The sequence below is a fragment of the Orbicella faveolata genome, unplaced genomic scaffold (assembly GCF_042242905.1).
Source record: "Orbicella faveolata isolate gen_17 unplaced genomic scaffold, um_ofav_v1 contig_2, whole genome shotgun sequence".
NCBI lineage: Eukaryota > Metazoa > Cnidaria > Anthozoa > Scleractinia > Merulinidae > Orbicella > Orbicella faveolata.
Window position 1 is genome coordinate 5566862 of NW_028301547.1, and position 11915 is coordinate 5578776.

General features: G+C 42.3%; 1 protein-coding gene across 1 annotated transcript; it reads left to right on the forward strand.

The window, feature by feature from the left end:
* The first annotated feature begins 1488 nt into the window (after nt 1-1488).
* Nucleotides 1489-10081, forward strand: LOC110044488 (uncharacterized). Its single transcript, XM_020750044.2, has 5 exons — nt 1489-1670; nt 4426-4991; nt 5929-6135; nt 7235-7407; nt 7988-10081. The coding sequence occupies exons 2-5, from the start codon at nt 4449-4451 to the stop codon at nt 8220-8222; spliced, it is 1158 nt and encodes a 385-aa protein (XP_020605703.1). The 5' UTR covers nt 1489-1670; nt 4426-4448; the 3' UTR covers nt 8223-10081.
* The last annotated feature ends 1834 nt before the right edge of the window (nt 10082-11915 follow it).

Consider the following 11915-nt stretch of genomic DNA (forward strand, 5'->3'; position numbering starts at 1 on the left):
CCAGAGATATTTATGGATGCTATTGCGTAGCAAGGGAAAAGCCAATTAGCGTGAGTCAACTAAACCGCTAACAGCAATGGTAATTTGGTTTGTGATTTTGAGGTTTGCTCTTGTGTCCTGGACTTAATTGCGATTGGCCAGCGTACAATTGACCTGTCAGAATCAAATCAAAGTGTTCACTGTTTTTTGACTCGCATAGTAATTTCCCGCGCATTTAGCCTGCGTAGCAAGCGTTTCGTAGGAAAGGGCCTACGAGCAAAGGCTGGCCGCGCGAAAATTGGGTAAGAAAATCGACGGGTCACAGGAGATGGTTGGACAAGCGAGGGAATGTATTCCCTCGCTCGTCCGAACACCTTCTGCTTCATCGTTTGTTTTGCTCTCTGTCCAATTTGCGCTAGGTCAGAATGCGGAAAGAGCTCCTTGAAGGTGAGCGCGTGCTACGCATTATCAAACCAAAATTAGCACGCTATAATAAGCCAATCAATATGGATATGGGTTATTGACCAAGCGAGGTCAAGATGGCTGGATATTGGCCAAGTTCTTTTATTTAGCGTGTTTATGGACCGAGACGGAGTCTAAGTTCATAAACGCAAGTTTACCTTGCCCGCTGAGGGAGCTAGCTATATGTACAGTACTGCTTCGAAGTTGGATTCTATTTTTTAAAGTACTGGTAAAGCTATGGCCGATAAAATGACTGTAAAACTCCACAGAAATAGCTATAGATCTTTTTACTGGTTTTTTAAGAACCCAAATTGATCAGTCTAGCGCTCTCTGAGTCAACCTCCACAGACACCGGATACCACTAAATCCGGCCGTATTGGGTTATATTCTTTGGTTACGTTTTTGGATTAAAACGCCACTAAGTTCTGTGTGCTGTTGATGTCTCAGAAGATAATATCCGTCGGTAACCGATCCCTGCAGCCAGAGAGCCAGTGTTTTCCCAGGGCAAAAACTTGTTATCACAATTCATTCACTGTTATTACAATTCATTCACTGTTATTTTAACCTCTCAAGAACGGCAATCAGGCCACTAAAAACTCGTCTCAACTGCCAAAATAACCTCTCGAACATCTCGACAACGCCCAGTTTATAACGGTGCCCACACAGAACTCCATTTCTTATTGGAAAAGGTCACCAGACTTGATTCATATCGCGTGCCGTCGGCGTCTGTTTCTGTTAAGTTTCTGTTTTATTGACAGATTTTTATTTATACATGCTAACATAAGCACTTTAAAAAAATGTTGCACCCAAAGCAAAATAGGTGTCATATTACAACCTTACCTCCTCCTAGGTGGCCGTTTTGGAGAGCAAGTTCGACTGTATTATGTTCTGGCTAGTGTTTCTCTATGTCTAGTGAATTCTCTCGTTCTCCCGAAGTTCTGCCAATTCCGGGAATCGTGTGTTTATCGGTAAAATAGAAAACAGGTTTGGCAACTCTATTGACCAATCAGAGCGCGCGTAGTTTCTCAGTTATTTTATAAATGAATGTATCTATGTGTAAAAGACAATCAGTTGTGACACCCGCGCATATGATAACAAAAGCCTGTTGTGATGTGCGTCCACATTGTGCAATTTTTAGTTTTGAAATTTCGAAGCCTTCAGCTGAGTGTTATCGCTTTGCAACAGCTGAGCTGCGAGCCAAATTCTCTGGCTTTGAGTTTGAATCGAAGGTAAGTTTTGCACTCGCACTTGGAAAATCAGGTGAACACAGTCGCGAGGACATGCTATGCGTGCATTGAGATATTTAAAATTTGCATTTCTAGCTAGCGGTGGATCCCAGATAAAAGTGCGACTGAAAGGTTTTGCATTGTACAAGGCTTTGTACTGCAAATGTGTACAATTTGTACTCGAACTCTCAAAACGTAAACGGCGATGGAAAAATTCTTTGTTGTTGGAGCTGCCCGTAATAGAATCTCCCAAACCGCAAACTAGTGGCAAAAGGTATTAAAATTTTGGTGTTCGGCCCGAGTTCACCAGAATCTTTTCGATTAGCCCAAGGCCACTAAAAGAGCCACTGGAACTCTGCTGGTTAAGCTTCGCGAAAATATCTGAGAAACTCGGTGCATGTTTTCGTAGAAGCGGTAAAACCAACAAGCTCCGATAAGGAGGTGTGGCGAAGTTTCTTCGCTATCATTTATACCGACGAAACTTGTATCTCATTGCAATCCGACGACGAGATATTTTAGATTATGTAATTAGCAAGATGCCTAACTTTCTTCAGATGGTAATCATGCATGCGATTTTACGAGTCTCGTCTATTTGCATGCATGAAGGATAGTTCATGCATGAAGTTGTATGCACAATAGCGCCTTTTGACATGACGTTACGGGAGCCGTATTAATTAATAGGTGTTTCAAGACAATAAAACGGCAGCCATGTTCGTGTTCCAAACCAATCCTGTGGGAGTTAAACACCTTTATTATGTAAACGCTTTCTTTTGTTCCAGTTATCTGGCATGCATGGCTGCTGGCCACGGAAGTGAAATCGCTCTATTAGTTCACATGTAGACAGGATGCGTTAAACCCCCGGCGGGGAGGGGAGGCGGGGGAAAGCGGGGACGTATTCCCAGAAAAATTGGGTGGTGTGTAGCCCGCGATTTTCCCTACCCTATTCACGACCTGACCAGAGATTCGATACCCTATTTATGACCTGACCCTTAAATCGATACCCTGTCTCAGACCTGCCTTAAAATTAGTTCCCTAGTTCAGACCAATGTTAAACTGCCGTAGACATAAGGGATTTTGTTGATGGTCTTATCGATGATGATGATGAAAAACAAGCTTTCATTTTTTTTTTTCATTAAAAAAAGATACCCAATTCGAGATTAGAGTGCAAAAACCATGCCCTATTTATGACCAAACTGGCCAAAATCAAACGGCTGAAAAACCATACCCTTTGGGGCCGCACATACCTATATAGCCCGGGGGCGTTAATCTTTGGGTAATTAGCCTGAGAACCCGCTTACGTTTTAGGGATCACACGTGCGAGCACAAGGAGCCGAGAGGACACGGGGGCGGGGGGGGGGGGGGGGGGGCGGGACTCCCATATAGAAAGGACAAGCGTGCTCGTCATACTTTATAGGGTTAAAAAAGCGGTTCTGTTACCTCTTAGGCCGTTCAGCCGTAAAATGTCCACAGCGGGAGCTTTTACGGTACCTTTTAGGGTATTGAGAGGAAAAAAAGATACGATAGGAGATAATGTGTTGTTTTAGAAGTGATACCTCTTAGAGGTAAAAATATTTCAAACCACGCCCACAAAAGAGGATCTTGGTACCTCTTAGGTTCTTTTCAAATTTCCGACGAGCCCCCCCATCCTTTTTATTTGGGAACCTCCCTCCCGGGAGGGAAATTGCTGCAGAGGATTCCTATTTGACCGTATTTTCAGTGTAATTCACCGTTCAAAAGATCGTGTTCACTGTCACGCCATTAAAAAAAAAATCAAAACCATTCGGTGGATGATATGAAGTCAAGAAAACGCGATCTTATAGAGGATAAATAAAGGAAGACTCTTCTCCACGTTTTAGGTCTGTGCGCTATCCCAAACTTCAGATATTTGTCAAAATATTTACAGAGTCAAGTATGAAGCCGCTATATTTGTGTACCTCCGTGGAACACCAATTATAAGGCGGGCGGAAAATCGGTGTAACATCTGGAACTTACTGGTCACTGTACTCTGGCGCTTACGTTTCGGATTTTTACTTTTCATCTCGTCGTTAACGATACGGGTAGCATTTTATTTCCATTTGTCAGTGCAACAATTGGCCGTTTTTATACTAAAGACGCTTTATCCGTCTGGACGAATTTGGGCAAACATTTGTAGTTCGTCTGGTTATGCGTCTCTAGTATAAAGACGGACACAAGACATATTATGCGTCGAGACGAACTATCTCTCGTAGTGCGTCGTTGGATAGTTCGTCTAGAGGAATAATGCGTTTTGTGCCCGTCTTTATACTAAAGACGCATAATAAGTCGAACTGCAAATGTTTGACCATGTTCGTCCAGACGGACAATACTTCTTTAGTACAAAAACGGCGAGGGCGCATTATACTTCTGGACGGATAATGCGTCCTCTAGTATAGAAACGGCCAATGCTGCATCGCAAGTTGAAAACCTTTGTTGCACCTATAACTAGCCATGTTCAAGCTTGCGCAACTTGTTACACACCACAACTTGCAAAACAGGTGTTAATTTACGCGCAGCATCACTTCTCAACGTACAATGAAACAATGTTGCGCGCGACAAGTGCTTGGATGCCTTAATTTTTCGTCTCATCCGAGTTTGAATCCAAGAAGGCGCTTGCTTGATCAGAATCCGCTCGCACGCCAAAATACGCCTGCATTGCAGGCTAGTGGAATCACTTTAATCTTGCTAGATTTTTTTTTGTTCTATGTAGTAAATAAATAAATAAATAATCTTTATTGTGTAGTTTGTCGTAGTTGATTGGAAAAGATGCTGTTGAGGTCCCTTCGAACGTTGAAGTTGCGGCCATCACGTCTGAACACCACAGCAACATGTTCCCTGGCAACAAAGGCACAGGAGCTTGACAGCGCCAGCGCGCAGTTCACCACATTAACACCGGCAGAACTCCAACCCAATACACCCTCAAGACTGGCGGGAAAAGAGTTTTTACCTGGTTCCACTGGAGATGGTTTCCCGAAAGTCTTATCACCTCCTTCGGAGACATTTCCTCACGCCGTGAGAGTAGAAACTCACTCCGTGGATGACTGCGTCGTCAGTTGCCGTCGATATCTACAAGAGAACCTTCCGCAGTACGGTGCTGTTCTGCTTCGAAACCTCCCACTGAAAACTGCCGCCGACTTTTCCAGTCTGTCCCAAAGGCTAGGGTACAAAGGGATGACGTATCAAGGTGGCGCGGTGGAACGGGAAGAGCTCGATAAGACTTCTGGGACATACACCGCCAGCGATGAGCCGCCCCAAGCTGTGATAGAGCATCATAATGAGATGGCTTATAGTCCAGTGTACCCCTCTAAGGTAATAAAGCGGACAAAGGCACAAGGGGTAGGGGTATCCCCACGGAGGGTCACTCAACAAAGTTTGTAATGGAAGGTTCCGCCCTGAGCTGCAAAGACTCAAAACCCTTACTCTTTAGTATGCCACGTATGACAGAAAACTGTAACCTTCGTCCACAGAAAATGGTACCCCGTTTACACACTTACAAAAGATACACTACTTTCCATGAAGTGTTGCCGTTGTAGCCGCCAAAAAATCCCTATATGAATCAGTAGCTAGGTCGAGATGTTTAATTACTACATGACAGTTCAAATTCCCACCCTTTTGTACTCCTTAAACTTGTGAAATCACTACCCTTTTACCCTGCACATCCAGCCGAGAGGAACGTGACTCATTTCTGGCGTAACTTGCCATTAAAGTCCTCTTAGGGAAGTTATCCCTTGCACTATTCGGTAGAAAATGCGGGGATTTCACAATTTTACAGTCCCTAAAAAAACTATTTAGGTAACAGACGAGAGATATAAGACCTTTGGCATAGGGAAAGCTTGTTATATTTTTTTACCACAGTAACACAGTTCGCTGACGAAATCTATAAAATGCTTACGAAAAGAACTAAAACTTTTCATAAATTGTGTTATTTTTCATAAATTCGGCATTCCACTGTGTTCTAGAAAGTTTGCTATGTAATGATCTGAAAACCAGGAACTAGAAGTTATTAGGGTTTCCACCGGTATACATGCTAGTTATGCAATGCTTTCGAGGGAAATACCATGGAATATCCCACTTTAGTCACTTGCATTGTCTCTATCCAGTGCGCGTCAGTCAAACTCTTCTTTGGAATCCAAAAGGTTTTCTCCGTTCCATGTTCCATGTATTTGTACACTATCAGAATTCCATAATGGTGCTATATATAATTTTTTTCCGTCCCATAATTTTGACACTCTGTTTCTTTTCATAGCTTTTGTTCTTTTGCCAACAAGAGCCGGGAGAAGACTGTGGAGGAGAGACGCCGCTGGTTAAAAGTACCGACATACTTTCTCGTCTGAATCCCAGGGTTCTTCAAACTTTCGCTGATAAGAAGGTGCGTTACGTTCGTTATGCTCCTCCGCGAGGGCCTGGTGCGTACCTTCCATGGCAGGATGTATTTATGACGGAGGATCCAAAGGTATGAAGAGTAACTTTGTAAGTTTTGAACGATGGGAGAGCTAGTATCTCATAATATTTATTTTTGTTTAATAATGCATTTATATCAATAAATAATAAATAAATAAATAAATAAATAAAAAGAAACGGTATGAAAAGTGAGTGTGATGAGCGCTTAGTGTCTCTACTTATCATCACGAGCGGGAGTTTTCCAGTTTTGGCCTTCTCTCTGTCACGCAACGCTACACTTGTAACGCCTGTGTAACGAAACATCAGTTAATAGCAAGAGGCTATGATCTGATACAGGTTAAAATCTCTTGTCAATACGTACACATCCAGTTATATCAGCTACTTTCTAGGCTTAATATTTCTTCTGGTCGATACAGTCCCCGCTCAATTCAAGAGGAGTTTACGGAACTTTACATTCCCTCCCGGAAGAACCCCAGGCATTTTACTTTCTGAATTTTCCACTGGTCAAATTTCCAATCCCCGAGGCCAGAAATGGTGTTTAAATGCTCCACCTTAGAGCCATAAAAACAATCAAATACTCCTACCCCTGAGACAAAAATGACAAAAATGTATAATAGAAAAAAAAAAAAGCAGACTTCACCCTCAAACATCTGCTTCGTTTTCAGCTTCGCAATGTATCCCAGGCATTGTTTTTGCATATGATTAAAATATGAAAGTGATTACATCTTTAGGCGCAAAACTTTATATTTAACTTCAAACACAACACCAAACTTTTGGAACCTTTTTTTTTCAAGCCACGACTACACAGGAAGAACGGCATTGTCTCTAGATGCCTTCAGCTTCTAGCTTCGCCATCATTTCACGTTCACCTGTTCAACTCTCGCGATATCCCTTCCATATGTTGTAAAAATTCCCCACCCCAACAACAACCAGTGACATCAAATTCCCACCTGCTAGGGCACTTCAAGAGGTCAAATGCCCGGGGTACTCCCGAGGGGGATGTTGATGTCTTTGTTTGATCGATGCGATACACTGTAGGGTCGAATTTGCCTGAATGTTGAGCGTACGTCGATAGACGAACTCTTAAGCATGCTAAACAGAAATTTAAGTTGTCTTGTTTCACACACGCACCATCTCTTTCATTATTCCAGACAGCGGAACATTTTCTACAGCAGAAAGGGTTCAGTTTTAAGTGGGAACCTTCCGGAGCTTTGGTTTATTGGCAAGTTCTGCCGGCTTTCCTCAAACACCCGGAGACTGGGAAGACTGTCTGGTTTAACCAGATTCAATCCCATCATGCTTCGCATTTACAAGGGATGCCAAGGTTAGTTCTTTAGTCCCGTTTCAGCGCACCTGTGTTGCATTGTAACTATGTAGTCACCAGTCTTCTTTGGTGCCGCTGTTTGGTTCGTCACGCAACGTTTGTTACGTTTGTCACGCAATGATTTTTCTTTTTGCTTAGATGAAGGGCAACCGCAATTCAAACTAATAAAAAGGAATTATAGCAGGTTTTAATTATGCGTCCTATGGCATGACGAGGACTGTTGTTGATCGTAGGTAAGGTCAAGTGCTGACTCGTTCCTAGTCGCTGTCTTTCTGATTGAGAAAGTAGACGATCTAGCTGAGGTCATCTGCGACGAGAACATTTTAGACGGCGCGAGACGCGTTGTGGGAAGATAGAGGCGCGATGAAACTAGCGTCCCCTCTCAAAACGCTCTCAGCTAGATGGTCTATTTGTCCCGACTGGGTGCGGTTCGGTCAAGTTAGACAGTCTTGCAAAGTTTTGAGGACAGAAAATTGCCATGATCGACGAACGTTGACCGGTTTGCTGATGTCAGATGTAAACCACCTACCCTTTGGTGAAGACTGAAAAGGGCTTAAAACTCTTTCTGGTTTCCCTCTAGGTTCAAGGACTCTGATTTACCTAATCATCACTACTCCTGCCAGACCTACTATGGCGATGGCAGCGAAATTGAGCCCGCGGTGCTTCAGCACATAAGAGCAATCACTTGGTCATGCGCTGTTGGATTTCCCTGGCGAAATGGTGACGTACTTGTTGTTGACAACCTTGCGGTTCAGCACGCGAGGATGAGCTTCACTGGGCCGAGGAGAATCTTGGCAATGCTTTCAGAAAATTGAATCAAACTGACTGGTTTTAGTGTTATAGTGCGACTACTCGAACCGGGCCACCGAGAAGAAAGCTAACCAATCACTGACAACAATGGAGTGGTAGCTTCTCGTGATGGCAAGTAAAGGTCTGTTTGACGTGAAAACATAAACACTGTGGACTCCTCTGAATTATATACTCACTCTTAGAGATTCAGTTCTTGATGGAGAATTATCATAATTATAAATCTCGCTCAAAAAAGTTAGCTTGAAAACTCACTTTTTGCGACAACTTAGCCTGCTGAACAGGCCAATTAGCGGAGTAGACCGCGAAGTGTGATACAAGTGCGCGCTCCGCGCGAGTGTATCGCGTTTCGCTCAGTCCCGCTTGTTCTGCAGGCTAGCGACAACTAAACCACAAACGTTGAAAAGCGTACAAAAGTTAGGATCGAAACTAACCAATCAACAAATGGCAAAGTTTCCTGTGAGGTTCACAACACCTCGCACTCTGTTTGGTTTTCAATTTTGTTAAGAACTGTTGTTCGCATTCTTCAATGTTATTGGTTCATTTGAGAAAACTGAGATCATTATGCTTTGTTCCCGAGTAACGTTCTGGTTGGTTAGCTCATTTCCAAGTGGCTCGGTTCGAGTAAGTTGCACTGGTTCTGAAGTAACTAAACATGATATTTTCCGTCATCGAAGATTTATCAACGCTTTAACTCGGAAACGAGAGCTTTCGCACGTGCAATCAACAACTAATCATTTCCCTGAATGTCTAAATCAGTGGGTTTTCTGGTAATTCACATTTTGTGTAGCGTACAACGTTGTCAGAAATTAATTATTGAAGTTGTTGGGCAACAAAAAGAAATATTCCTCTTGTTATAAACGAGTCGCAAATCAATATCTAGTTTTTGGAGCACCCACGGTTGCAATGTGGGCCGTTATGTAATGCTCGTTCAAACTATACGTCACAATAAATATCGTTTTGTAAAGAGGAACTAATATAATTAGATCGAATCGTACCTTTATGGCACGTTTTGGCGGTATATCAGGCCAGTTTGGTCGAGCCATTGCTCTTTCGCGGGACCAAACAAGTCTGATATGCCGCCGAAGCGTTCCAAAAACGGTACGATTGGGTTTTACCGTACTCGTATTCGGCTAAAATTCCGGAGATATTTTTCTAGTGACTGTAATCTGTCAGGCGCTGCGGTTAAGTGGTGCGCGCGAGGAGTTTAGTTTTGGCGGGAAAGTGCCACAGAAAACAAACGCTGATAGGAAAAAAGATGGCGGTCGTACATTTTACCACAATACCATACGAACCTAACACAGTCCATTCGTACAAGGAGAGCCATATTTTTGCAATATTTGTCCCTGAACGACAGTGTGTATATTAGATTTGAAAATTTCATGAACGTTAAGGTTATCGTTCGCTAGGAATTATGGTAAATGTACCAGTCGCCATCATGTTTTATTCTTTTAAGCTCAATATTCCAGTTATAAACTTCTTTCAATTTGACTGATAGAAAAGTTACTTTACCTGAAAGTCATCATGATATCGTAGCCATATCAGGTCTGTGACTTGATATCGTAGGATATCAGGACAGTAGACGCGGCTTCTGATTGGCTAATTGAGAATTTGGGTACGGTATTGTACTGAAACGTACGTAGTGAGACTACAACAACAATATATTTACATAAAAAAGTCGTTATGAACATTCTCTTGGTGCTGGGATAAAATACTGGTAGTCATGACATTATTGGCTAAAAAAGTGTAGCCTTGTTCAATTTAAGGCTCAATTTTCTCACTTAGTGTTACATAGTTTAGATTTGTTTATATCCTTGTGAACTGTCTTCTTGACTTAATAAAAGTGGTCATATTTCGCTTGGTGTAATTTTGATCACGTTGGTTGCGTTATCATGTCTGGCAAGTTCTTATATGCTTATCCTAAATATGTCGGCTGTGAGCTCATGGAGGTCACGAGTTTGCTGAGGTTGACCGCTGACCAGGCACTGGTTTTCGATCGCAGGTTCAAACCAGATCAGGAGCTCCGCTTTTAGGATTGGCTAAATTTATATGTTACTTTCGTTGCAGGTGTCCTGTTATTGGAGCGTGCATTATTTTTTTGAGAAACCAGAAACTGCAAAGGGACCGCATACGATGAACGCTGCCAACGTAGGGTCTACATGAGATCTGATCAGCCAAAAAATGCCAGCCAGGCTGCCGTTACATATCTTAGCTACACAGTGCTGACGAGCCCCAAGAAGGGCGAAACAGCTATCCACTGTTGCGATCCTACTTTACCGGTTCTTGTCATGTTGGTTTCTCGAAACGTTTTTCACGTAGTATCAGCCTTGCAGTCTGTTGTTTGTCTTAATTATTTTTTAAATGCACGGCTAGAAATTATAGGGTAAGGCAGGATCCTGGGCAAGGAAGTTGTGCTCTGGGTGTGGTGTTGCCAGCGCTTTCACCACCCCTTCTCAGATGTAAATAGTTTCGCTTTTTAAAGCTACATCCAAAACCAAATTGAAATTTGTATTCTTATGTTTGTTAAGAAAACAATGCACTTTGGAGGTCGTAGAAAACTGATCAACGTACTCGCGTTCCGCTCGTGCGTCCACGAGCAGTTTTTCTAGACATCAAGCGTGCATCATTTTCTTAGGCACCGTCAACACGACGCCGGAGGAACTCGAAAACGCAGCTTAGTTTCTACAGTTAGGCCTATTGTTCACAATAATCCGTCACGAAAACGGAGATTTTCGAAAACGCTATTCAAACCGGAGGAATCTGAAAATAACGGCTTTGCGTTTTCGTGTGGACGGAAAACATTTTAAAAACGGAGTTTTTCGAAAACGATGACCTCGCGATTGTCACGTGATTTCCCTACTCGAGTTTTCTTCAAAGACAAAGCCAAAATGACTGGCGATTGTGTGGACAGCAAAGTTTTGATGCGTTTTCAGAGGACCTCAGAACCAGTCATTTTAAGACTGAAAGACACCAGAACCAGTCGCTATGGAAAATATAACTTAGTGTACCCCTCCTATAACAGAGAAACGGAAGGGGGGCGAACTTTCCAAGCCAATGGAGCAAAACTATGGAACAGCATCCCTTTAGACATTCGCAAGCAAGACTCCATTGGCTCTTTTAAATCTTCTGTTACAAAATGTTTTTTGTCCAAAAACTCTTAGCTTAGTTTTTAGTTGTGCATATCTAGATTTAGATTTTTTAAATTTTTAACTTTTATCATATCTTTAAATTTTAGCTGTATTCTATTTTGTAATTTTTATTATCTTATAAGTGTAAATAGCTTTTAATTTTTAACCTAGGATAGAGGGCCACTGGTTCGTCAGTTTTTTTCTGTTATGTATTACGCTCTGTAAATAAAGTTGTTACTTACTTACTTACTTACTAACCTCCGTTTTCTCATTCCTAAGGCGTATTTTGGACTGGGCCCTAATTACAGAACATGGAGCATTGTCTTCTAGTTGGTAATTAGTGGTAATTCAGTGATCGCCGGACTGGTGTATGTAAAATACTTGTGCAGGGAAATTTCTATCAATTGCAAGCAGAGTCCAGACTACGTTTCTTGCTATATGTTCTATAAAACGAACGAGTATTAAGCGGACACCATCATGATTAAGCCCGAAGGTACCGTCGTTGTCCGCTTAGATATATGTTTCCCTTAGTTTCGACATGCTCCGAATAAAATATAATAGCCAAACTTTCGA